This window comes from Tiliqua scincoides, chromosome 5 (genome assembly GCF_035046505.1).
Source record: "Tiliqua scincoides isolate rTilSci1 chromosome 5, rTilSci1.hap2, whole genome shotgun sequence".
NCBI lineage: Eukaryota > Metazoa > Chordata > Lepidosauria > Squamata > Scincidae > Tiliqua > Tiliqua scincoides.
The window spans coordinates 117,251,313-117,278,956 of record NC_089825.1 but is presented as its reverse complement, the minus strand read 5'-3'; the positions used below and the strand labels follow the sequence as shown (position 1 = coordinate 117,278,956).

The 27,644-nt window shown below is 44.0% G+C and overlaps 1 protein-coding gene across 1 annotated transcript; it reads right to left on the bottom strand.

Moving 5' to 3' along the window:
- Nucleotides 1–836: 836 nt before the first annotated feature.
- LOC136653401 (vomeronasal type-2 receptor 26-like) lies at nt 837–27,644 on the bottom strand. Its single transcript, XM_066630304.1, has 8 exons — nt 26,946–27,644; nt 26,409–26,702; nt 10,020–10,123; nt 8,691–8,982; nt 6,579–6,998; nt 5,398–5,616; nt 4,392–4,518; nt 837–1,738 (listed from the first exon to the last, which is right to left on the bottom strand). Exons 1-8 carry the CDS (start codon nt 27,642–27,644, stop codon nt 837–839), a joined length of 3,057 nt encoding a protein of 1,018 aa, XP_066486401.1.

The window sequence follows — 27,644 nt, the reverse complement described above, 5'->3', positions numbered from 1 at the left end:
ACACCCCTGATCTATAGCCTAGTTGCATGAATGACTCAGTAAATTCACTGACATTGTGTTGCTTTTTATTATGGAATCCCCTCCCTGCATTTTATCATCATTCATAAATTAGTTTTTTTTTTCACTTCTTGTATTTTCATCCTCACCTCCCTCTTCTTATATGCCCAACCTTGACCACTTGACCAATTCACCCAGTCCCTGCATACTCAATAAATTCTCCCATGTATACACATTGCTTGTGTTCTGAACAGCACTAATAACATCCAGTAACTTTAATGGCTAGTAAGATTCAGAAAGAGTCAACGTTTAAGATTACCCTTGTTTCTGCACATTTGCAAAAGACTTTCTAAGCCCATACACCTTTTTCTATTACAGTAGAGTCTGAAGCAAAATTTCTAACTGTACCCACCTTGATAATCTTGAATATGGGGGGACGGGGGGACGGGGACTGGTGAGTATTACTGAGAATATCTGGAGTAAGATAATCCATCCACCTACCTATGTATTACCTACTCTTAGTGGCAGTAAGTTTTCAAAGCAGTGGCGTTCCAGGTGGGGGGGAAACACTATGTTTTTCTGGCGCCTGAATGCTTGATTAAAGTGGCCCCAGCATTGCCCTCAGAGCCATTTGTGGCTGCAAAAAAGCAGAGCTTTCGCAGCTACTGGAAAACTTTGTGACCCCCTTCCAAAATGCTCAAGACCTACAAAGGGTTGGAATCCACTTTGGGAGAACACCATTATATAGGACACCTGTTGAGAGAGAACCTTCACAACTAGTGAACTGCTTGCAGCTCTTGATGTAAACTGATACCAAAGGACGAAGACATTGAAATGCATCAATATTTTCTTCTTGTTAGTTGTTCCCTATTATTCAGCTGAGGCCTCAACAAAATGATGTAACATTTGGGGAAAAAGATGCAACCCAGTAGCCCAGCACTGGAGGTCAAAATAGAGAAGAGCTCCACAGCTACCATGTATTTCCCCTTAGTGCTCAGATAGGTTGGAAGAAAGGACAGCCAAACGCTGCAAAAGACCAACATGCTGAAAGTGATGAACTTGGCTTCATTGAAACTGTCAGGTAGTTTCCTGGCCAGGAATGCCACAGAGAAACTGACAATGGCCAAGAAGCCCATATAGCCCAAGACACAATAAAACATAGTAACGGACCCTTCATTACATTCCAGTACAATTTCTTCAAGCACTGAATGCTTGTCAGTATCTGGGAAAGGAGGAGACATTGCCAGCCACACAATACAAATGCCTGTTTGAAGAAGTGAGCAAGAAAGAACAATGGAGGTGGCCAGTCTTGTCCCCACCCACTTCCTCATCCTGCTTCCTGGCTTGGTGGCCATGAAAGCCAGAACCACCATGATGGTCTTTGCCAGGACACAAGAAACAGCCACTGAGAAGATGATGCCAAAGATAGTTTGTCGGAGAAGACAGGTCACCACCCCAGGACGTCCAATGAACAGCAATACGCAGAGGAAGCAGATCAGGAGGGAGACGAGAAGTGAATAGGTGAGGTTTTGATTGTTGGCTTTGACGATGGGAGTGTTGTGGTGTTTCACAAATGTTCCTAGCACCAGCGCTGTGATCATAGAAAGGAAAAGAGCAAAGAAGACCAAAACAATCCCCAAAGGGCCTTCATAGGACAAGATGGCTACAACCTTAGGAATGCATAGATCTCTTTTCTGGTTTGGATAGCTTTCATCTGTGCATTCATAACAGTTATTCATGTCTAAAAAGGAAAAAATGTGGTCTTGATTGTACCATAAGTTGTACCATTGATGCCATAAAACTCAACAAAATACCAAAATTCTTTCTCTTCTGACCAATAGCATTCTATCTTGCAGGTCTAAGGGTCCAAGTCTATACTTACTTAGTGCTGACATTGAGCCCTAGCTGGGTGCCATTAACATGCCATAAAACACGTTTATGGTACCTGGAGAGTAGGGAGCACTGTGCCCAGCACCAACAGACACACCGCTGCTGGCGGTCATTGAGACTGCCAGGTGGCAGTGCTGCCTCTGGTGGTAGGTAAAGGGTGGAACGAGGGTGGGGCAGAGGGAGAAACTGGGGCAGAAGGGGGTGGGACTGGGGCAGACCTGCTCCACCAGATCCTGAAGTGTGTGTCAGGCTGGAAGGTCCAACACTTTGGCTCTTGCATCTGTGCCAGCAAAATAACCGGCACATGCACAAGGAGACCCATTTCTAGGACTGGGGCTCTTCTCATGGGAATGGGACAACAGTCTCCTTCCCCCAAAGAGACTCCTGGTGGCTTCCTGGCGCCCACAGGATAAAGTGGTAGCCACTTTGGTGCAGCTGCTCCAGTAGGCACCGGGAGGCATAAGACTGGGCTGTAAATCAAGACTTTGGCTTGTAAGCACCAAGATCTGGAAAGTCACCTGAGACTGCAGTCCTCTTAAGCACATCTAGTGTCCAGCTTTAATGTACTGCTTTAACAATGCACTGCCTTAAAAAATGCTTTGGAATGCCCAACTATCATGTTTACAAACTCATGAATGATGGTTGCTAAGGCAAGAAGAAAGGTTCAGAGGGTACTTCTTATTAATAAAGGTGAAATCCTTGCTGTTGTGTTCCTGGTAGGCTGAGGAAACCTCAGATGTTCAGATCTGTTCCTGCAGGGAAGAGATGGGCGAGGAAGCCTCTGATGGAGATGCTGGCAGCCTGGTGAGAAAGCTCCCATTGGCTGCCTGCTCCTTCCTTGGCCACCCTGGTGTGTTTTGTGATGGCCCAAAGCACCATAGAATTGCAGAGGTGTCAGATCACACAGCGGAAACTGACTCTGCAGTCTCTTGGTGCCATTGGAGATGAACCACAATGAGTTTTAAACAACAACAACAACAAAAGCAGGGGAGATGAAGGAAAGCACAAAAGAACTTGTGTTAGTTCATTTATTCTGAAATAGTGTTTGATTTCATTTTTTACAATTATTTTTATGTTGTTTTGCTTCATTGCGCATTTTCCACGTGCACACACCTCTACGTATTAATGACCGCAGTACCAGCTTGATGATGCAGTACTACCAACTTTGAGTCAGGGATAAGCATGAGATACAGGCTGCAATGAGCAAAGGAGCTCAACTTCACCCTTGAGAGACGTATTATCCAGGGATGGGAACTCAGCATCCTGGTGATACTTAGGACTTGACTCAAGTCTCCACCCCCCCCCCCAACTTGACTCATGCACAAGTCTTCATGTGCTCCCTTTGCTGACTTGCCCCCTGAAATTGCCCCCTGAAATTCATTGTGACTCAGTGTCTTTTGGGTCAGGCATGCTAGGGAATGGACCAAAAGGGAGTAGGAGGTGTCAAGGTGAGTAGGAGATCAGCAAGGTAAGTGAGGGCAGGATGGACAGTGGGAGGGGACAGAAGCAGCAAGTGGGTCCCATGGTAGCAGCTGGGAGGCTTATGTTAAGAACACAACTCAATTCTTTGCAGCTGTACTCACAAGTAGTCCCATTGCCTGTCATTCAGTGAAAATGAGGCAGCTTCTTCCTCCCAGATAACAATGGTCAGAGCCATGAGGAACCGCTTTCTGGCTTTCCCACCTCCTTTCCCCCCTCCATCCAATCCTAAGGCAAGAACCTCCTTGGGCTCCTCCTCGTGCCCTCCCTTGTCCAGAGAGAAAAAAAGACCACCCATCCTTTGTCCAGTGATCATTGGTTCCTTCAGAGATGGACAAGAAAGCTCCCTCCCTCCTCGCTTCCTGTTTGATGAAAAAGATTAACCCTTCCCTGCCTCCTGGCTGGAGCTTTCCTGCTGCTGCTTGCCTGGTCTGAATTATGGCTCAATGAGGTGTTTCACGTGCTGAGTGTAAGCAAGCACACCCTGACATAGACAGACTCAAGTCTGCACATGTGAGAACTCATTTCCGAGTCAGTGGCCTCAGACTCGAGTCAGTGCCGATTCATTGACACATCTGTCTCGAGTGTACACAAGTCAACAAAAAACACATGTTTTTGAGTCTCAGACTCAAGTCACCTGACTCAAGTTCCCATTCCTGCTATTGTCTTTTGGGATTTCACCAAAACCACCCTATATCTTTATAACATTTTTTTTCCCCAAAATTAAATATAATTTTATTAATGGTAAATAGTAGCAATGCATGCATATGTGCATACATGTACATTTACTTGAGACATCACTTTATTTCTTCTTCATTAGCACTCTTCCTGCTAACTGGACTGGACCATTCCAAAGATGGTGGGTGTCTTAGGTATAGTGGGAGAGACCAAATGTCTTTATTTTGTCCAGCATAGCATCATTCCCAGTGGAGGTGGAACTAACCCTAGCATTTCCTGATCTGATAGGCACATTTCTCCAGAATACAATCACTTCATTTGATACTTCGGTGCAGTCTATTCCTTACCTTTCTGATTTGAAATCTTCCCTTCTGGACATGGGATGCAGTCATAGCAACAAAATGGTTCCCCCTCCTTCACTTTCTTGCTGAATCCAGGATGGCAGCTCTCACTACATACAGAACGAGGTTGAACCTGAAACATATGTGAAAGATGAGATGGAGAATCATGGGGGAAATGTGCTTTAAATCCTTAACTTTCTGGAGCCTTTTTATATTCACAAAAGCATCTTAGCAATATGTGAATGGACTCAATATGGACCACTTGGTATACTATAAACAGTTGGGATTGGGGTGCACCCACCAGTCTCTGCAGCAGCCTTCCCGGGGTGTGGGGAGCCCTGCATGAGCCTCTGCAAGCCACCCCAGGAAAGCAGCACTGAAAGTGAGCGATCGCGCTCTGCCTCTGCAAAACCAGAAGTGGACCGTGATCGCTCCACTTTCACTGCTGCTGACCTGGGGAGCCTTGCAGAGGCTTGCACAGGGCTTCCCACACCCCGGGAAGTCTGCTGCAGGGACTGGTGGGTGCACCCCAGTCCCTGCAGCCTCATCAGAAGTGCAAGTGGAGTGATCACGCTCTGCTTCTGGTTTAGTGGAGGTGGGGTGCGATTGCCCCACTTTCACTTTGGAAGCCACACAGGGTTCCCCGCACCCCCAGGAGGCTGCAGGAGGCTGTGATAAGTGCAACCAAGCCCCTGCAGCCCCCTGAGTGGCACGATCCTGGGGATCGTGCTGCTGCCTCCTCCTCCCTGCCTCCTGGCTGCCTCCACCCCACCCCTTAAGGGCAAAGAGGCCAGGGCCTTCAGGTTGGGGCATTGCGATGCCCCAGTCTGACAACCTCTGCCTTAGGAGACTAGGTGGCCTATGGAAAGGTAAATAAAAATATTCTTAACCTTCTTCCTATTTATAGAGGTTCCAATTCACTGAAAGTAATGTTACACATCAAATAAGAAACTTATTTAAAGCTCATTTAGCACAGGTAGTCTTCTTGAACTTGCCAACAACATCATCCTACCTGGTTAAACCATCTGTGCCATGTGATGGCATCCTCATTGATGGTGAATGCCTGGTCTGGAGGAGCCTGGGGATCCACACTCCCAACTTTCACCCTATGAAAGGATTGATTGGAGGAAATAATCCAGTTGATGATATCAAATCCAGCCATTAATTCCCCATTGTGGTCAAAAGTGACTTTGTCCCCAGCACTGTTGTTAAATGAGACAGTTCTCAGGAACTAGATGGAGAAAGGAAAAAACAAGAGTATAGAAAGACTGCACTTGGAAGTTGGAGATAATCAGCTTATGTACTTCTATTTATATCACTTTTGTCTATATGAATGATTACTCAAAGGACTTGGGATACAGAATTTCATATTCTTCATTAACGTCAATGATTTTTCAAGTCTTCTCTGGTGATATGCAGAATGATCAGGTTTCCATCAGGCCAAGACTGATGGAAGCAATGCTTGTTTTTAGTGACCCAGAGCCCGCAGGATGGAACATGGCATAATAAGAAAATCACAGATTTACTGAACAATGAACAGACAGACAGACTGCACTTGCTCCCGGTGTGGAAGGGACTGTCACTCCCAAATCGGCCTTTTCAGCCACACTAGACGCTATTCCAGAACCACCTTTCAGAGCGCGATACCATAGTCTTTCGAGACTGAAGGTTGCCAACATGACTGAACAATGAACACAGCTCATTTGTGAAGTTCACAGAGAAGAGGGAGGAGAGCAAGGCAGTGGTGTTGCTAGGGGTGTGTGTGAGGGATGCAGACCACAGCAGGTGAGCCACTCTGGTCACTGGATTTTGCTAGTTACTAATACGTTGAGTGATCTGTACTGTTATATATCTAAATAAATAAAATAAATGAGGGTTACAGCAACCCTAGTGATGCCACTGCATTGAGGCTGTGTGTATGATGTAATTTATTCTGTATCACCTGAATCATGGAGAGGTTCATCATGGGGAGGGGCAATGAGGTCCCACACTACATGACATGAACTTTAGGGACACTGAAGCAGGGACAGATGTTCAGATGCATCCATTCTGCATTTCAACCTAGAAGTGCTCAGAAATAACATGGGTAACTGGAGAAAGGAAGAATTTGGGGAGGCAATTCATTTAGATATGGTGGCTGCAGTAATTGCTAATATATGGTGCTTTACCACATGAGGTGGAGGAGTCCATTACCTGCCACAACTGCTGATTCTGGAGCTTCTGTCCACCTCCATCCACCAGCACTCTATACTGGAGTCCAGATAAGGACATGGCATGTAAAGCACGGGCTGCAGCATGGACAGCATTGTAGACACGGTAGCTGTGTCCAAGCATGCTCATTTCAAAGAAAGGTCCCGGAAGGCTTCTGAGCTTCTCATACCCTGTGCAAATACCTTCATTCACTGTGCCTTGGTCTGAATCTGGGAAGACACAGTTGAATGCATTTTGCCAGAAACTTCGGATAAAGCCATCTCCATTGGTGCTGAATGGGTTTCTGCTCTCAAGAAACTGGTGAAATCCTGGTGGATCCGTGCTGTGCATTGTGAAGGATATTGCACCATGGAATATTTCTGCATTCCAAATCCTTTGGTAGGGATTCAGTACAAACTCTATCTGGGCAGTCAGTAGGAAAACTTTACCTTTTCCACTATTTGTCATGTGTTCCTGTTCTGATAGATATGGCAACCATCTCAGAACTGTCATAGAATTCGATTTTCCATAGATAACAACTACATTTGCTTCAGCGTCCATGATTATATCGTGGATTTTTGCCCCACGTTGGAACATCTCACTTATTTCAGAGAAAAATGTCATTCGGGGTATTTGTTCTATGAAGGCAAAGCAGATGCCTCTCTGGGAAAACACTGGAGCCACCATTTGCACAAATCTTTCTCCGTCTTCATTTTCCACAGTAACAAGTCCAATCCACGTCCAGCTGAAATGCAGAAGTAAGGAGATAATCCCTGCATACTGAAGGGCTTCCTTGGGGACCATCTGGAAGAAGGGCAGTCCTGGGGTTTTATCAGCCATCTTTGGAGCAGGGCCATAGATTATCTAATGAAAAATGACCAGGCGGGGGCAGGAGAGAAAATAATAATAGCATTTATATGACTTTTTTCAAGAATCCAAAACTCTTCACGTACACTATGTTTCAGCTATTTTTTTAAACGACTCTGTAGAGAGCATTGTCTTTATTATTCTCTTGTTACTGTCAAGTATCTGAGGCTGAGAGAACAGTGGCTTTCCTGACATCACTAAGAATATTGTGGGACCAAAATATTACTTGCTCAGAACTCAAATTCCATATAGACTACACAAGATTCAGGAGCCGCATAACATAGAATGCCAGCTGCACTTCAAATACAAACACTCCAACACCCTTCCCATGGTCCTTACCTGATGTCATTATACCTAGACGTGAAGAACTTCAAAGACTGATGACTGCATGTGAGGAGCATAGTAAAGTGGAGAATAATCTGCTTCAAGAAGGGGGTGCTTTCATTGTTGCTTGCAATGGGGGTGGCAAGTCTATAGTGAAAGGTGTTCTAATTCTGCCACATTGGGCACTTTGCAATCTGCGACTGATGCAACTCGCATGTGCACACGAGGGCCCTGGTTAATCCCGCATTAAGAGAATAAGATGTTCACAATGCAGTAAGTTCTCGCGCACATTTCCCCACAATCATATCCATGCTTACTGAGAAGTACATCTCATTGTATCCAGTAGGGCAGTGGTTCTCAAACTAGTGTAATGCTTCCCCTGTCCCTTTAAGGTGTGGGAGAAGAGGAGAGGCAGGGAAGCAATCCCCAGGATTGCATCCCTAACAGGGGGCGTAGTGGGGGTGCTTTCACTTTCTTGGACTCAGTGAGGGCTGCTGGAGGCTACAGGAGGTTCAGGGAGCCCAGTGAAGCCCTTCGCAGGGCTCCCCAAGGTTTGGAATCTTGAAACAGAGTGATTGCAATGCACCTCATTGAATAAATGATCTTTATTCAAACAGTTTCCTTCATTCAAAAGATCACTCATCCTTGCTTTCTAAAGGTTTATTGAAAATCACAAGCACAAAGCACTGATTGGCATGTTTCAGTGAAATTGACCTTAATGCTGCAGAAATGCATGACTTCCTCAATTCCATAGCTACCCAGAAAAATATAAGACTGAATCCTCATTGCACATTTTTTTCCCTTCTATTCTGATTCACAGGTTCACATCCTCAAACCACAAAGTGAAGTCTGGAATAATAATGGACATATGAATGAAGCATTAAGTTCTCGCAAGCTGTTAGCAGAGAGACCAAGGTATCCTACCTGTGGAATTTTATAGATATTCAAGACACTTGCCACATGACGGGAGATTTGGGAGTCCAGTCCCCCAATGACCACTATCAAGTTGTGCTGCATGTCACATTTATAGTTGGGGACAAATCTCTCCAGGGAAGACAGAAGCAGCATTGTGACATGATAGGACCACTTGCCACTGAAGTAGCTGTCATAGATGTGGAATCCCAAAGTGACATTGGGTAAGATGTGGGGATTCTCATTGATCTCCTTCACTGCAAATGCCAAGGCCAGGATGTGCTGGTAATGTTTTGTTATTGTCCTAGAATGAGAGTTTCATTCTTTATCAGGACAGTGTTCCAAACCATAATAGAATGATTGAAACTGGTTACTGCATGTGCTGAAACATTTTTTAAAAAAATCATATGCGTTGCCTTTGATGGTGTAGGCCCCATCATACAAAGGACAGCACGTGTTTCACCTTTCAGCTAGACCACTGTGTAGTTGTGGTGTTGCTCTAGAAAGAGGTGGGCACAAGAAGATGTCATGAAACACAGCAAGTAGCAACCAATCCCTATTGGTATCAAATGTCAAGAAGATGCTAACATGATCAGGGTGATTGGAATGATGACACGAAAGACCATTACAATGTACTTCACATGAAATACGATCAAGTTCACTCTTTTAAAAAGTTCAAATATTTAAATTTCAAATATCGAGATGAGTGTTCAAAAAATGATTCTATAAAGCCCACAGCTGAACAAGGTGCACAAGTAATACAAATAGACTTGGAAAAATCTACTGTGTATGGAACAAATGTATGTCCTCAAGGTAGCCACAAAAGAGTGTACAGGAGGAAACCCATTGTCAAGCTGGAGGGAAATGGCTGAGGAAAGACCCTGGTAGTGGTTGATCACATCCTTCGCATAGAGAGCTGCAGTTCAGCCCATGTCACCTTCAGTTCACAGTGACTCATATATAAATCAGCATTGGTATATGTACTACAGAATATGCAAAAAAATATAGAGAATGAACCCTCTTGCAACAGGGAAAAGTACTGCAAGGACAGTTTTGGTAGTATCTTTGTCAAAGAAAGGTATCGCTGGACCCTCTTCCTGAAAGCTGCTCTACAAAAAACAGTATTATGTAGTAATCTTGGGTTGGGTCAGTCAGTCAGTCTTTCTGTCTGTTTGGTGGATGTGATGTGATGTGAGAAAGCACTTGATGGAAGAAGAGAAACAAGTGAGAGAAAAAAATAAAATGTTATATAAAGAAATCAACTAATGTTTAGAAGCAGCTCTTAAGGTCTGAGCATTCAAGTGATGAAATATATGGATATAAGAACAAAGAAAACCTTACGTCAGGTGTTCAAGTAATGTTGGTGGGGGTTCTTCGGTGAAGTCTATTGAATCGGCAATAATGAAGGACTGAGAAGCAACGCCTCCGATGATGAGATCTCCTGGCTGATGATACATGTGGAGTGGAGGGTGTGGATCACGGACTTGGCACTTACCAATGTGAGCCTTGCAGGCCCACAGAAGCAGCACTTCCAGCAACAACAACACAAATGCCAGCATCCCTAAACACAGGACTTGCTCCTCACCCTCTAAGTAGAGTCTCTGTATTTCCTCTCCCAAAATGAATGGTATTTTGTCTCCTAGAATACCTGGACTCTGGAATGTAGCGTCTAAAGTACCCAAGATACGTCTGATGGTTCCTTGCCTGTTTCTTGGCTTAGTTCTAAATGGTAGTTCTGGGAATATTTATCATATCCATCCCTGTCTTTACTGAATGTTTTCCTAGCTGCAACGGATACTTCATAGAGTTTTTTTTTAATGAGTACCTGAGTTAATTACAGTCTGTTAAGATAATTAACCAAAAAAAACAAACAAAAAAAAAAACAAAAAACCACCTGTTAGTTCATAATTGGTACTCCCTGTGGAATTGATGAAGAAAACATGATTTTTGGTTCTGAAGTGTCAACATCTGTTTAGTTTAAGAGTGAGGGACATGTAGGCTTAGAATGACCCACAGCAAGTTCGGGACACCAAAGAATAATACTTTATGGCAGTGGTTCCCTAACATTCCAGCACAGCAACTGTCCTTCACAGTAGGTTGCATCATGACGCTTATTCTCACACTGCAAGGCCTTCTTGGGAGGCCTCTTTTGGGCCACACTGAGCCAGTAAGGCACACCATTGACCTGTGTTGCCCACAGAAGCGACAGGAACATAAGAACATAAGAACAGCCCCACTGGATCAGGCCATAGGCCCATCTAGTCCAGCTTCCTGTATCTCACAGCGGCCCACCAAATGCCCCAGGGAGCACACCAGATAACAAGAGACCTGCATCCTGGTGCCCTCCCTTGCATCTGACATAGCTCATTTCTAAAACCAGGAGGTTGCACATACACATCATGGCTTGTAACCCATAAAGGATTTTTCCTCCAAAAACTTGCCAATCCCCTTTTAAAGACATCCAGGCCAGATGCCGTCACCATGTCCTGTCACCGGGGCAAAGGTCCCCCATGTGAAAATCCATCCCCCCCCCACTCACCAGAGGCTCATGGAGCCTCATGCGACTCAGGGTGGCAGGGAAGCATCTCTGAGGTTCCCCAATGCTATAAACTGTGTTTCTGGAAAACCGGAATCACAGTTGCCAACCCCGTCCGGAGCCTCAGAGAGGCTTCTGTGGCTCCTAGAGGCTTGCACCTGGGGCATTTGCCCCATAGAACCCAATGGTAGGTCTGCAACAGACACACATTGTTCTTGATGTCAAAACAATATCAAAAAGACTATAAAATACTTCAGTCTTTTCTTCTTGTCAATTGTTCCCTGTTATTTAGCTCAGGCTTCAGCAAAATGATTTAACATTTGGGGAAAAAGATGCAACCCAGCAGCCCAGCACTGGAGGCCAAGATAGAGAAGATCTCTGCAGCCACCATGTATTTCCCCTTAGTGCTCAGGTAGGTTGGAACAAAGGAGAGCCAAACACTGCAAAAGACCAGCATGCTGAAAGTGATGAACTTGGCTTCATTGAAGGTGTCAGGTAGTTTCCTGGCAAAGAAAGCCACAGAGAAACTGCCAATGGCCAAGAAGCCCATACAGCCCAAGACACAGTAAAACATAGTTATGGACCCTTCATTACATTCCAGTACAATTTCTTCAAGCACTGAATGCTTGTCAGTATCTGGGAAAGGAGAAGAAGTTGCCAGCCACACAATACAAATGCCTGTTTGAAGAAGTGAGCAAGAAAGAACAATGGAGGAGGCCAGTCTTGCCCCCACCCACTTCCTCATCCTACTTTCTGACTTGGTGGCCATGAAAGCCAGAACCACCGTGATGGTTTTTGCCAGCACACAAGAAACAGCCACTGAGAAGATGATGCCAAAAGCAGCTTGTCAGAGGAGACATGTCACCGTCCTGGGTTGTCCAATGAAAAGGAATATGCAGAGGAAGCAGAGCAGGAGGGAGATGAGGAGGGTGTAGTGAGGCTGTGGTTGTTGGCTTTGACGATGGGCGTGTCATGGTGTTTCTTAAATGTTTTTAGCACCAGAGCTGTGACAATAGAAAGGCAAAGAGCAAAAAAAAGCCAAACTGATCCCCAGAGGGTCTTCATAGGACAAGAAGGCCACAACCTTAGGAATACATGCATCCCCTTTTTGGTTTGGATAATTTTCATCTGTGCATTCATAACAGTTATTCATGTCTAAAAAGGAAAAGATGCCGTCTTGCGCATACCAATATGCCATATACCTTAACAATATGTTTTAAGTATTCCTCTCAGACAACATTTCAGAGGTGCAGATCCTGTGAGATGTCACAGAGGAAGTTTAAGCGTTTAGAGCTTTGTGAATGTATACCAGCATTTTGACTCAAAGGCACCAAGAACTGGAAGTCTACCTGATATCACAGTTCTCTTAAATGTAACTAGTGTCTCACAGCAATGCTCAAAGTCAAAGAAATTCATTGCAAAGCTCATCGTGAAATAGGTGAAACTAAATCTTGAAATAGGTGAAACATCTTGAAACTAACTTTTATCTTGCTAACTAAACTTATAATGCAAGCCTTTTTGTATCTACTCAGAAGTAATCCCCTTTGTGTTCAGTGGCCTTGTAAACAGTGCTATTGGGGGGGGGGAACTAATTCAAAGTGGTGCTAAGTTACACAGACTGTTTTTATATGCAGGTGTGCACCATTTAGTTGTGACCAATGATGGATCACCCATACAATGTTGTTGGTTTACTGTAAAGCAGATGAAACCCTTTACCTTGATGCTGGTGGTGTCCTTAGAGGCCCCAGAGGTCTCCTCCGGATGGTGTCAGGCCTCCACCAGCCTCAGAATTACCCCTCAGAAGACTCCTTGTGTTGTCAGAAGGTACAAGGAATAGGCAACAAGATGCAGGTTCTTGTGTGCTCCCTGAGGCATCTGGTGAGGTACAGGAAGCTGGACTAGATGGCCTTTGGCCTGATCCAGTGGGGCTCTTCTTATGTTCTTATGTACTGCAGGTTTTCAGAAAACTACTTTTGGTTTGTTTCTGAAAACCAGAAATAGCTTCTGGATGCTCCTGATGGCCATTCTGAGGTCAGTGGAGGCCTGATGTGACCCGGAAGAGACCTCTGGGCTATCTAAGGACACTACCACTGAAGTAAGCTTTTATACATTTTTTTCCATAACAGTGGAATCACTTAACAACAGGGTTCGGAGAACGTGACACATGTATGTGCTGCAAAATAAGAGCAAGAGGAGCAACTGCTCATAGACAGTGAGACGTAAGATAAAAGGAAGACTACCTACTGAGAAGTATAGTCAAAGTAGGATCTGCAAATAAAATATTTAAACTGGGAACTGAATAGGTGGCTGCTCTCCATACTGGTGGAGATGAGCACATACATATCCATACAAATTAGCTCTTGTGTTGTCACGCTTCCAGCAGGTCTTATTCCCAGGCAACTGTGTATAGGATTTCAGCTTAAGAACAACTCTTCAAGTGGTGGTTCTTGTATATACTGTATAGGAGAGGGAGAGGAAATGGGAGAGGAAATGTCCCACCACAGTGACTCTGACAGACAGACAGACAGACAGACAGACAACCTTTATTAGGCATAAAACTTGACAGTTGCCTAAGCAACTTACCCAAAGATTACATTCCAGCAGGTCATCAGAACAGAAATAAATATACATTCAAATAAAATTTCCCTCCATTTTCCGTTTAGTTAAAATCTCATATAAAAAGTCAGCCATTGGTTTTATCATTTTCTCATTCGTAAGTAATATCTGTAATTTCAATTCATCATGACAATCGGAGTGATTAACAAAAACAAGTTCTTAGTACATAGATCTAGACTCCTTGTAAAGTGGGCAATGGAACACTATGTGGATCAGAGACTCCCTGGAGCCCAAAACAACTTTACCTGAAGTTGCATTAACCTGAATGTAAGTCCAAGTGAACTCAATGGAACTTACTTCTGAGTAGACACATATAGACTTGCACTGGAAGTCTTGTAATACACTTGTGCCCTAGACTATATCATCTAAAGTATCCAGGATCAGACTGATTTATTGTTACCTGTTCCTTATTCCTTGGCCTAGTTCTAAATGGGAGGTCTGGGTATATTTGTAATATTGATTATGGTATTTGCTGTTAATTTTTGCTAGTACCCACTGCAACTTCACAGGGATGTTTTACAAGCAGCTGCCTCAATTACAGTTCTTTAGCTAATTAAACAGGAAGATAGTTGTCTGGTGTTAATAACTAACCAGGAAGGTAGCCCTTACCTTCAGTGTCCAGAAATCAGAATCAATCTCCAGTGATTACTAAAAACAATTCTGGAGATTTTAACATGTTGGGGGGGGGGGGGGAATGTCTCTAGGAATCCTTTGTCTGGAAGTTCCATTTCCCCCCAAACCTGTGCTGAAAGTGGATTTGGTTTTCCTCCCTGTCTGGAATGGTTACTCTCCTTCCAGAATTGGCATGATCTTAGAAATTGGGCAGCCAAATCTGTCAGTCTAGATCAGGGGTGCTCAAACTTTCAACTTTAGGGATGCTGGACCTTTAACAAGTGTATAGAAGAGAGAATTTCAGCAGGTGCACCTTGTCATCCCACAGATGACAAGCTGCACCTGCTGAAATTATCTCTCCTACACAGATTTAAAGGTACAGGATCCCTAAAGTTGAAAGTTTGAGCACCCCTGGTCTAGATCAAGAGAGGTAGATAGGTGGGATGGAGTGACCAGATGTGTTCTATTCCTCTCATCAGACAATTTGATGACATCATCAACTCACAGTTATAAAGTTCCCAGCCCACATAAAGTCTTCATTAGTTGCCTAAGTGATCCATTTGTTGGGAGCTCAAAGAACAGCACTTGCTTGCTCACCTGTGAGTGCAAGGCCTAAGATTTCCTTGAGCAATGCAAGTAGCTTAAGTGAGAGGGTGTTTAGTTAGATTGTGTCAAGGAAAGCTTTTTCCTTTGTCTGCTAAGTGACTCTAGCTGGTGTGAAAACTTCTCTGAGCTTTAATACATGGATGGGTTTGTTGGGCTAAGAGTTTTGATTAGCAACCCTGTTCCATCTGGTGGGCAACACTGGTTACTGTAGACAGTTTGGTAAAAAATTTTCTCTATGCTTTCCAGTCAAGTTCAGTCAATTTCCATCAGCTTGCTTGTCCTTTCAATACTCACCCTTTCCCCAAATTTTGTTTCATGCCCTTTTCTTTCAATAAATGATACATTTTGAACTTTAGTCCATCTGTTCCATGTTCAGCACTTCTCAATCTGGAACCTGAGTTTTTGGGTTACCAACTCTTACAAACGATTACTGGATTTTTCTTTTCCAAACTACATGAAATGTTGGAAATTTCTGGAGGTCTTGTTAAAATCTCCAGCTTTCAGTAGTCATCTGAAGATAGATACTAATTTTTGAAGAGTCTAGGACAGGGGTGCCCAAACCCCGGCCCTGGGGCCACTTGCGGCCCTCGAGGCCTTTCAATGCGGCCCTCAGGGAGCCCCCAGTCTCCAATGAGTCTCTGGCCCACCAGAGATTTGTTGGGGCCCACACTGGCCCAACACAACTGCTCTCAGTGTGAGGGCAACTGTTTGACCACTCGCGTGAGCTGTGGAATAAGGGCTTCCTCCACTGTTTGCTGTTTCACATCTGTGATGCAGCAGCAGCAGCAAAGGAAAGGCTGGCCTTGCTTTGTGCAAGGCCTTTTATAGGCCTTGAGCTATTGCAAGTCCTTCATCTATTCATATAAGTTCATCTTTAATATATTCATTTATGTAATCATATGTAAATTTATTCAAATTTTAAATGTAAATTAATTCTTCCCCCCCTGCCCCTGACACAGTGTCAGAGAACATAACATAAGAACATAAGAACAGCCCCACTGGATCAGGCCATAGGCCCATCTAGTCCAGCTTCCTGTATCTCACAGCGGCCCACCAAATGCCCCAGGGAGCACACCAGATAACAAGAGACCTCATCCTGGTGCTCTCCCCTACATCTGGCATTCTGACTTAACCCATTCCTAAAATCAGGAGGTTGCGCATACACATCATGGCTTGTACCCCATAATGGATTTTTCCTCCAGAAACTCATCCAATCCCCTTTTAAAGGCGTCTAGGCTAGACGCCAGCACCACATCCTGTGGCAAGGAATTCCACAGACCGACCACGCGCTGAGTAAAGAAATATTTTCTTTTGTCTGTCCTAACCCGCCCAACACTCAATTTTAGTGGATGTCCCCTGGTTCTGGTATTATGTGAGAGTGTAAAGAGCATCTCCCTATCCACTCTGTCCATCCCCTGCATAATTTTGTATGTCTCAATCATGTCCCCCCTCAAGCGTCTCTTTTCTAGGCTGAAGAGGCCCAAACGCCGTAGCCTTTCCTCATAAGGAAGGTGCCCCAGCCCCGTAATCATCTTAGTCGCTCTCTTTTGCACCTTTTCCATTTCCACTATGTCTTTTTTGAGATGCGGCGACCAGAACTGGACACAATACTCCAGGTGTGGCCTTACCATAGATTTGTACAGCGGCATTATAATACTAACCGTTTTGTTCTCAATACCCTTCCTAATGATCCCAAGCATAGAATTGGCCTTCTTCACTGCCACCGCACATTGGGTCAACACTTTCATCGACCTGTCCACCACCACCCCAAGATCTCTCTCCTGATCTGTCACAGACAGTTCAGAACCCATCAGCCTATATCTAAAGTTTTGATTTTTTGCCCCAATGTGCATGACTTTACACTTACTGACATTGAAGCGCATCTGCCATTTTGCTGCCCATTCTGCCAGTCTGGAGAGATCCTTCTGGAGCTCCTCACAATCACTTCTGGTCTTTACCACTCGGAAAAGTTTGGTGTCATCTGCAAACTTAGCCACTTCAGAGAGATGATATGGTCCTCCTGCCAAAAACTTTGGACACCCCTGGTCTAGCTCAATCCTGAAGTGTTGGTATCCCTACAAAAACCCATGCTCAGGAAGGGCCTACCTGTGATAATGGCCCTGGTTGGATAGATGGGACTTGAGATATTATTTCCCATCTAAACATTGACCAGATCCCAGCCTCCTTAGCAGCAATAAGGTGGTTGCATCATCTATGTTTTTAAGTGTTATGCCAGTTATTGGACCTGTTTGGGGGCCTAGATGGGTATCACCCACAAACTGATCTAAGTGAAGGACCCCCCCACCAAAAAAGGATGAAAAATAACTCAAACTGTTCTTTATCTGCTAGCATTTTCGTCATATTTGATCTACTTTAGTTTCAAAGATCAAAATGCATCAGTTTAGAAGGAACAATACAAACTGAACTGGTTGTATCTCATATGTGTCTTCATATGTGGCTCAGTGGCTTCTACTATAATACACTAATTTTCAGTGCATCCGTTCAATGGTATTGTCTGCCTATTTAGTTTCAGATTAGGTTTTTAAGATATTTGCTTTAAAAATTTTAAATATATATTCATATCAGATGTCATTTACACTCATATCTATATACAGGGCTTTTTTTTCTAATGGAATGTGGGGGGACAGAGTTCCAGCACCTTTATGCAGGGGCCCCTCCCCTTCAGAGGCATTCCAGGAGGGCGGGGAGCAAAACAGAGGCAGAAGAGACAGGCACAGGATTGTACTCTAAGGCTGCCATCCTATCACAGTAAGCCCCATTCACTAAAGTGGACTTCTGAGTAGACATGCATAGGATTGGGCTCTTAGGCTGCAATCCTAGGCATTTTCCTGGGAGTAAGCTCCATTGACTAGAACGAGACTTACTTCAGAGTAGACATATCTAGGATTGGGCTCTTAATCCTGGCAGAGGTATATATCTGTACCCGTTTTCACATGCTAAGGGCAGGTGAAAAGGGATTCTACGTGTGTACAACATGCTGTCCAGCCTTGCCAGAGATTTTCCTCGTCCTCCCCCACAAGCATGCTCTCCACCAGCCAGCATTTGCAGCTCCTCTCCAGCAATGCACAGCAGCTGCTCAGGGCAGCAGAGAACATACAATTGCATGCCAAGCGCCTTCCCAAAGACACAGAGTATTCTGATACCTGAATTAAACCATATTTAATCGCTTGTTTGCAAAAGTAGCTGTTTCTATGTGCACCTAAGGACCCATCTCATGTAAGAATTCCTTTTTTGTTCTTACTCCCACAGTTGCTTAGAGTAATTTTACTACATGGAACTCATGTAAGCCATTTTTTGGAATCCATTCACTGCTTCCTCTCCTCAAAGTAGTGCCACACTACATACTACACGCTACAAGTGCACCTATACAGTATTTTTCCACGTGTGTAGAAAAAGTAGCTATGGGGAAGGGGATGTGGAGATTGACAGCCCAATCCTATGCATGTCTACTCAGAAGTAAGTTCATCTTTAGGGGGGAAGCACATAAAAATATTTTATTTCTCCAATAAAAAATGGTTTATAAATAAATAAATAAATAAATAAAATATTAACAAGTTGTGAGTTCCTGCACCTTTCTTTCCACAAAAAAAGCACTGTCTATATATGATTTCTAATGATTTTGTACCTTAACTTCTGGGATGTCATTGTATATTGTTGCTATTTAGGGGCCTTTTCCTTCTATACCTGCTATGAAATGCTGCCCAATTCTAGTACTAGAGGCTGAAAAAAGCAAAACAGTAGTATATAGTACATACTTCATTTCAAACTAACTTTGACAGCGGAAGTCCTGCCCCTTTTTAACCAGAAATCTCGCCCTCTAAGGGGGTTCAAGTGACCCCTCAAACAACTTTCCCCAAGACCGTCGACCACTAGGGAGGGATTTTGTGGCATCCCGACACTTGGTTTGGTGGGAAAAGGAGCCCCCCAATAAAGTGTTGGAAAGGGCTTCATGTGACCCCTCAAACAACTTTCCCCATTCCCCTCGACCACTAGGGAGGGGTTTTGTAGTACCCCGACATTTGGTTTGGCAGGAAAAGGAGCCCGCCAATAAAGTGTTGGAAAGGGGTTCATGTAACCCCTCAAACAACTCTCCATGTTCCCCTCGACTACTAGGGAAGGGTTTTGTAGCACCCCGACATTTGGTTTGGCAGGAAAAGGAGCCTGCCAATAAAGTGTTGGAAAGGGGTTTATGTGACCCCTCAAACAGCTCGTCCCATCACTGTTGACCAATAGGAATGGGATTCGTAGTTCACAGACCACCGCAGGGCCCAATGGGGAATGGGAACAGGCCCTGGCATGCCCCTGTATTTAAGGCCCTGGCCTTCGGGGGGAGGGAGAAAGCCGATCAGCTTGCTGCAGCCATGGCATCCCCTTTGAAAAGCTCACCGCCTTCTGAGATGGAGACTCCCCAGTTGGAGTGCGAATCCCCTGCTAGGGAATTGACCAAGATGGAGAGCCCCGAAGAAGAGAATGAACATGCCGCCTTCTAGGATGTAGACCCCTGTCAGACTGACTGATTCTCAAACCCTACCGCAAGCACCTATGAAGAAGCAGAAACGCAAATGTGATGATGATGATGATGAAACTTCAGACGTGTTGCCGTTCCCATCTCTTAACCTGGTTTACGAGTTTGCAATGGAAGATGCACCCATACCTCATGAAACTGATGCAGAGAATGAGCCAGTGGCAAAGGTAATTCTTTGCGCATTAGTGCATGCATGTACACATGTGTCTGTGTTGACTGATTTGTAAAAATAAAATAAAAAATCTTATTTGTGTTTTTTTCTGTAGGCTATTTCATTGGATGAGAAGCAAGAAGCTTTCAAAACATTATGAAACATTTTGGGGGTTCTCCTGCTGGACAGACATAACAATTTGACATCACAGACAAGGCAGAGAATCACAAAAAGTGTGCTGAGAGCAACCCTGTACGCCATTGTGAAGTATTGTGTGAGCAACTTTCTAGAAAATTTGTGTGACGGGTGTAGAAAAAAGGATCCAGCCCAGGGTGCTCATGAATGTATGGAATGGACTCAGGACTTCATAAGAGAGAAAATGTGCAGAGTTATGAATAGAATTGATATTGCACGCCTGGTGCATACCGACCTCTGCATTGATTTTTCACTGGGGTGTCTGGAAATAAAACAGGATTTTCCAGTAATCCTTATGCACATGCGTCATCAAATCGAATCTGATTCTGAGCCAATCAAAGCAAATGAGAAAATGATCAGATATGAAGATCGCGTATTTTTGATTTCTGTTGAAAGAGTGGTCAAAGCAAAAGCATACTGGTTTTATCTGAGATGAGCAGGTGGGGCTGATTTATTAATATCTGATTGTATGAAATAAAATACAGGTCTTGCATGCTAGGGAAAATGAACATAATGTAGAAGACATGAGGGATGTGAGGGAGGGGTTGCTTATTATTGTTCTATGTGTATGTATGTATGGAAATAAAAAATAAATACAGGGCTTGCATGCAAGCATGCTAGGGAAAATGAACATAAAGTAGAAGACATGAGGGATGTGAGGGAGGGGTTGCTTATTATTGTTCTATGTGTATGTATCTATGTATGGAAATAAAAAATCAAATTCTTTACAAGGTCTTGTGTGTTTGTTGCTTTCTGGGGAGATTCATTCAAATGAATTTAGGCTTTTTGGGTGGGGGAATGTGAGAATAAAACAGAAGAAGAAGTTGCTCATTCAGGATTACCCCAATGTCTAAACTGACCACACAATCTGTTCGATATGGGGGAAAAAATATCTGCTATTTTTCCAAACCAGGAGCATGGGAAGCAGAATTTGGGGGTCTGTTTTTTATGTGTAAAAAAGCATTCCAATAGTTTGGAAATATATCAATCTTTGACATGGGAAGCAGAATTTGGGGTCTGTTTTTCACGTGTAAAATAAACATTCTGATAGTTTGGAAATATATCAATCTTTGACATGGGAAGAGAATTTGGGGTCTGTTTTTTACGTGTATAACATCCAACACCTGTGACTTCTTTTAAGATTTATGGTGTGAAAAAAAAACATACTAACTTACCAACATTTTTGTTTATTGTATGGGCCTGGGAAGAAAAACTAATTGGAATGTCCAGATGTGAGGGGTACAGAGATTTTTCCTATAAAAGGGAACACCGTTTTGTGTGTGTCAGTACATTTCCCCCCCCCCCAAAAAAGGCTGCAGTTCTTTTGGTAAGCATTTTCCTCTCTCTCTCTCTCTCCTTGCCTTGGAATTTGTATGTGTGGGGTGTGTATGTGTTCTGTGTTCCTGTGTGACTCTGTTAGAATTAAATATTGCTTCTCTCTATCTATCTGTGTCTCAGAGGCCAATTAGGGTGTCTTTAATTCAGGGTTTGTTTTGTTCACTCTGCATGTGCTCTGGGGCATTCTTGGTCTGAGAAAATCTTACACCTATCTCACTGGCTGCGCAATTTTGTATGATTGTACCATTTTCAGCACTGCAGGTGCTGTGTGACTGTTAGATTTTAATTTTGCTGCATTTTTATTCAGGGACAGAGTGGGTCATGCTCCTCAGTGTTCTTGGCCTGATTTGGTTTTCTTGTACTATGCCAGCCAGCATGTCTGTGTGTGTGACTCTGTGAAACTTGCCTCTGTGTGTGTGTGTGTGTGTGTGTGTGTGTGTGTCAGAGGCCTAATAGGCTCTCTTTAATTCAGGGTTTGTTTTGTTCACTCTGCATGTGCTCTGGGGCATTCATGGTCTGAGTAAAACTTCCATATGCTGGAAGTTATTCAGGGAATATGCTTTTTCATGTGTTCTGTGTGTCTGTGTAATAGATTCAAAAACTGCTGCTTTCATACAGGGCTATGGGACAGCCTAGCCAGATTTTTCTGGCATGAGGTGGTCTGTCTGTCTTGAATTTTGAACATTTTTCAGCTGAGCAATGGTGGTGTGCCTGTGTGTGTGTGTGTGGGGGGGGGGGTGCTGTCAGCAGAGGCCTCTCTTATTCAATGGGGGCTGTGAGCCTTTACACTTTACAAGTGGCCAGTGCAAATTGTTTTAAATCTCTGATTTTTTGGGAGGGGAGGGGTGGAATGTTTTGAGCATTTTCCAACACTGCAGGGCCCTATGTGACTGTTAGATTTAAATTTTGCTGCATTTATTCAGGGACAGAGGGGGTCATGCTCCTCAGTGTTCTTGGCCTGATTTGGTTTTCTTGTACTATGCCAGCCAGCATGTCTGTGTGTGTGACTCTGTGAAACTTGCCTCTGTGTGTGTGTGTGTGTGTGTGTGGCTGTCAGCAGAGGCTTCTCTTATTTAATGGGGGCTGTGTGTCTTTACACTTTACAAGTGGCTAGTGCAAATTGTTTGAAATCTCTGATTTTTTTTTTTGGAGGGGGGGTGGAATGTTTTGAGCATTTTCCAACACTGCAGGGGCCTGTGTGACTGTTAGATTTAAATTTTGCTGCATTTATTCAGGGACAGAGTCGGTCATGCTCCCCAGTGTTCTTGGCCTGAATTGGTTTTCTTGTACTATGCCAGCCAGCATGTCTGTGTGACTCTGTGAAACTTGCCCCTGTGTGTGTGTTGGGGGGGGGCTGTCAGCAGAGGCTTCTCTTTTTTAATGGGGGCTGTGTGTCTTTACACTTTACAAGTGGCCAGTGCAAATTGTTTTAAATCTCTGATTTTTTGGGAGGGGAGGGGGTGGGAATGTTTTTTCATGTGTTCTGTGTGACTGTGAATCTGATAGAATTAAATATTGCTTCTCTCTATCTATCTGTGTGTCAGAATCTTAATAGACTGCTTTTATTCAAGTTTTGTATTTTCCTCTCTGCATGTGCTCTGGGGCATTCTTGGTCTAAGAAAATCTTACACCTATATCACTGGCTGCGCAATTTTGTATGATTGTACCATTTTCAGCACTGCAGGTGCAAGCTCTGTGTTTGTTGTTTTTTTGGGGGGGAGGGGTGAGAATGTTTTTTCATGTGTTCTATGTGACTGTGAATCTGATATAATTAAATATTGCTTCTCTCTATCTATCTGTGTGTCAGAATCTTAATAGACTGCTTTTATTCAAGGTTTGTATTTTCCACTCTGCATGTGCTCTTTGGGTGTGGTGAAATGGGAAAAAACTTTGATTGAGCTTTTTTTCCTGTTGTGTTATAATTTCTAGATTGAAAATGTCTGAGGACGAAGAAGATGGAAAGATGAATAATCTTAGACTTTCATTTCCTGTTAATTTTTAAAAGTACAAAATACAAATCTTTTTGTCTTCTGATTCAAATCCGGTTCTCTTTATGGGTGCCCTAAATGAATCTACTCCTAACCAAGGCAATTCTTAGTGTTTTTTTATTTTCCTTTCTGAGCAAGCAAAAAAAAAAAATGGCTTGAGAACAAATGTACTAATAGGGGCTTTTACAACCACATACGCATGGTTAGAGCTTTACAACTTGCTAGACAAGTTACAGGACAGGTGCTTGTACCACGACACAGATTCTGTGATCTTTGTACATCGTGAGGGGGACTGGCGTCCCCCCTTAGGAGACTACTTAGGGGATCTGACAAACGAGATACCCCCAAATGAGTGCATCACAGAGTTTGTGTCAGCTGGTCCAAAGACCTACGGCCTAAGACTGTCCTCAGCGAGGTCTTACATGCGGGTGAAGGGCATTACGCTCCACGCACAGAATTCTGAAAGGGTCCATTTCAATAGTCTGAAACAACTGGTTCTGGACTATGGAACGGGATCTAAAGAAATTGTTCTGCAGCAGAGGGGCATTCTGAGAAATAAAAAAAAGTGGCGTATCAAAACAGGCGGTCTGAAGAAGACGCTAAGGGTCGTATATGATAAGAGGGTCCTTCTGAAAGACTTCCAGAACTCTACCTTATGGGTATTAAGATGGATGTGCAGTAGAAACACCCCTTTTTGGCCATATTAGCAGGCCCAAGCAACTGCAGGAAAACGTATTTTATAAAAAATATGTTGGATCACGCGCGTACTGTGCTCTCTGTCGTTCCTGAAAATATTGTATGGTGTTATGCATGCTGGTAGCCTATGTATAAGGAGCTCCTTCAGAAGTACCCCCACATACATTTTATGGAGGGGCTCCCTGTGACGTTTAATGATGATGAATTATTACCCCCAAATAAAGTGAATCTTGTTATCATGGATGACCTCATGGCCTCTGCTTCTTCCAGCACTGAGATCGCTGATGTTTTTACCAAGTATGTGCATCATCGTAATTTAAGTATTTTTTTCATCACACAGAACATTTTCTTCCAGGGAAAATCCAATCGCACCATTACCTTAAACGCAAAATACATGGTGCTCTTCAAAAACCCCAGGGACAAACTACAGATCGTTACACTGGCGCGTCAGATGTACCCTGGAAACATTCAGTTCTTTCTAGAGAGTTTTCAGGATGCGACAGCAAAACCTTATGGCTATCTGTTAGTAGACTTAAATGCTTCCACGCCTGAGTCTTACAGATTGAGGACAGGGCTTTTCCCACCAGACTGGTCGGTTGTCTACACTATGAAAAAAAAGAAACTTGGAGCCCTTTACAAAAGCAAGTGAGTTAACCCCAACGCCCTTCAATTGTAAGTGCGTCCACCGCATGGCAGCATGTCTAACTGCGTGAGAAGAAATCTACCCCTTTTGCAATTGCTTATCAAGGCCCCGCCGCGACAGAGAAAAGCCATTCTGTGCGCGGCTCCTCACGACCTGGTCTCGGCTATCTCAGAAATTGCACTCAACACTTTAAAAGGTAACATTCCCTTATCCGGCAGTCAGATTTCTCAACTGAGAAAAAACTTCTCGCTCATCAAAAAACTGAGTAATAAACGGGTATCAATAAGAAAAAAGAAGCAGCTGGTAAATCAGTCTGGAGGGTTTCTAACGCCCTTGTTAAGTATCGCTCTTCCCCTAGTCGCAGAGCTTTTATGAAACCGATGATGGAACACGCTGAAAAAATGTTCCTTGTACCTAGCCACCAGCTAGAGCAACTGAAAAATCCTTCCCAGGGAGAAGAAAACATCAGAACTACAGCCCTCAGTTCCTTAGATCTTGACATGCGGAATGTTTTACAGAGAAGGGACTTAACGGAATATGAAAAGGCAAAACAATATTCCGCACTGCTTCAAAAATATCTAACTCACGTGAAACAGGGGGAAGCTGAAAAAGGACATCTGAGCCTGTTGTTACCAACGCCGCCACCAACAGCAGCACCTGAGACAGCTAGTGAAGCACCTTCTTCTGCAGCTCCAGACAATGTGTATCATGAAGTCTTGGACAGTTTGTCAGATTTAAGAACCCTGCAAAGATAGTGCTAAACAAAATGATGCAAAACAAGTCTGTTTCTTCGTGGAATGAAAAGGGGGCTTTTGTTTACAAAGGGGAAACTATCCCAGGCTCCAACATGCTGGACTTGGTGAAAGGAATCACACAAATCCATGCGCTACCATCTGCACGCACCCCTAAAGGCTGGGATGTCTTTCTGAAGGCGCTGGCTGAACTAAATATCCCTTCCACGGTTGTTGGCAACCCTGGAAACAGGGCCTCATTGGACCACTTGAAAAACCACAGCCCCGTTACGGAATTAAAACATACCCCCAAGGCTTCCAGAAGATCTTCTAAAAAGCAGAGACAATCTAGTTCTGTAGCATGGCTCACCTTATAAAAATAAGAGCAGTTTAAAAAAAAAAAACAAGCTGATTCGGTCTTTTTTCTTTTAAACCCCTCAGTGGGGTATCTTTTTATTGAAAAACATACCCATGAAAATTACTACATGACACACAGGTTTGGGGCTGATAAAAAAACTGGGGGGCAAGCCGTGGCATGTACTGCTTCTTTTTTACAAAAAGCAGTACCATTCGATCGTTCCTTAGCAAATCATCGGAATAGAGTTCTTGAATCTGGTTGAAAGTTAGCCCCTTACAGCGCTGGCACCAAAAACACACACAATGGTATCCGCAGGTTGCAGAGTCCGGGGGCTGAACTTGTTTTGCTTGAAATGTCATAACAGGGCCACATTTTCTTAAAAAATCCATGATTGCCTTGGGGAATCGGGGATGGTCTGGCGGATGTCTGTAGGAGTCAAAAAACTCTATGTGGTTTTCTTCTGGCAGGTACAAAGCTAGCCAGTGCTCTCCCGGTTGGTCGTGAGGGTCCGTGTTGACCACCAGCCCTGCGGGTCTCTGTAACTGATTCGCTTTAGGAAGTTGGTCACAAGGAAACACTCCCTTGAATACCCTACGGGTGGCGGGGTCAGCAGACAGCAACCGTGTTAACTGCAGAGTGTCCATGTCACATATAATCAAACAGAACATTCCTCTGGTTATTTATTTCAATTATATTGTAAAAAACACCATATACGATCATGTTAACGGTCTGTGGGAGGGGTTTGGCAAACCGAACTTCTGCTCTAAGGTTCCCCGTGTTGATCAAGGAATAGTGCTCGCCGCATTCCTGGTCAGGGGACAGGTCGAAGGCGAAGAGCGTGTAGCCCCTCGCAAAGTCTTCTCTGTTGACTATCAGCCCTCTGTCTTTCATGTGCTTACCACTGGCATGCACCAGGCTCATGTACTCCCTCACACAGCTTCCTTCTTGAAAGTCTGGTTGAAACGGCTTTGCAGGGATCTGGTAGCCCGACAGGTAAATAGCAAAAAACTGATGTCATAATGCTTAAAGTTAAACGGGTTTTTGCCGAAGGTCCCGCTGAAAGCGTCGTTGTCCACCAGGCCTATTACGACCATCTTCGGTAGTTGCCCAAGAAATAGGTTCTCCTGGTTACTGACGTGACTCCCCACAGGGAGACTAAACACATTCATACTGACATGGTCCACGGGGTACTTGGCTGTGGCTGTAAGCAAAGCATCGGCATGCCCCAGCTATATCCTGGGGGTGTCTCACTTTCTTTACAAACAGCGATGTCAACAAAATCTTCAACTTGTAGCATACGTTGGCATCGTCCGTCATTAAGCAGAAACTGTCTTTGCTCCGAGTGAGTTTAATTTTCATGTCCACACCGTTTAACAGTAGTTTTTCTTGAAAAAAGAGGTCTGCGTGGAGATGACCCAGGAGTTCTATTTTTCTGCTTTCAGCAGTCAGCCCCACTCTTTTAATAAACCCCTGGTTGTGCCCGTCCAGGTCCGCTGAGTCGTGTTCACCAGGAGTGTCTTTGTAAAACATTCCTGCAGAGAACTGGCTGGATAGCATGTCTTCGCCATAGTTTAACACCGCCTCGATGAAAGCCCTATAGGGGTAGCAGTTGTTACTCTGACTGATGAGTTTGTCTCCCAGGGTCACATCCAACTGACTAAAAATGGAAGCGATCGGGTAGTTCACCAGCGCCACTTCGGCCTGCCTGTCAATGTTGCCGCCATCTTCTTTTACAATTCTACACCTCAGGTATAGTAAAGTGTTTAAATCCATATAATCCTCCCCATTCCCCACAATGAAAAACTCCAACGATGAAGTCTCCGTCACCGCTGTCATCGGAGGCACCTCCACATAAACGCTCCCTTCAATGCTGGTCTGTGTAGGGGCTATTTGGAACAGGTCTAGTTCGGATTTTGTACACTCTTCTGAGAAGCTGTGAATAAAAGCCAT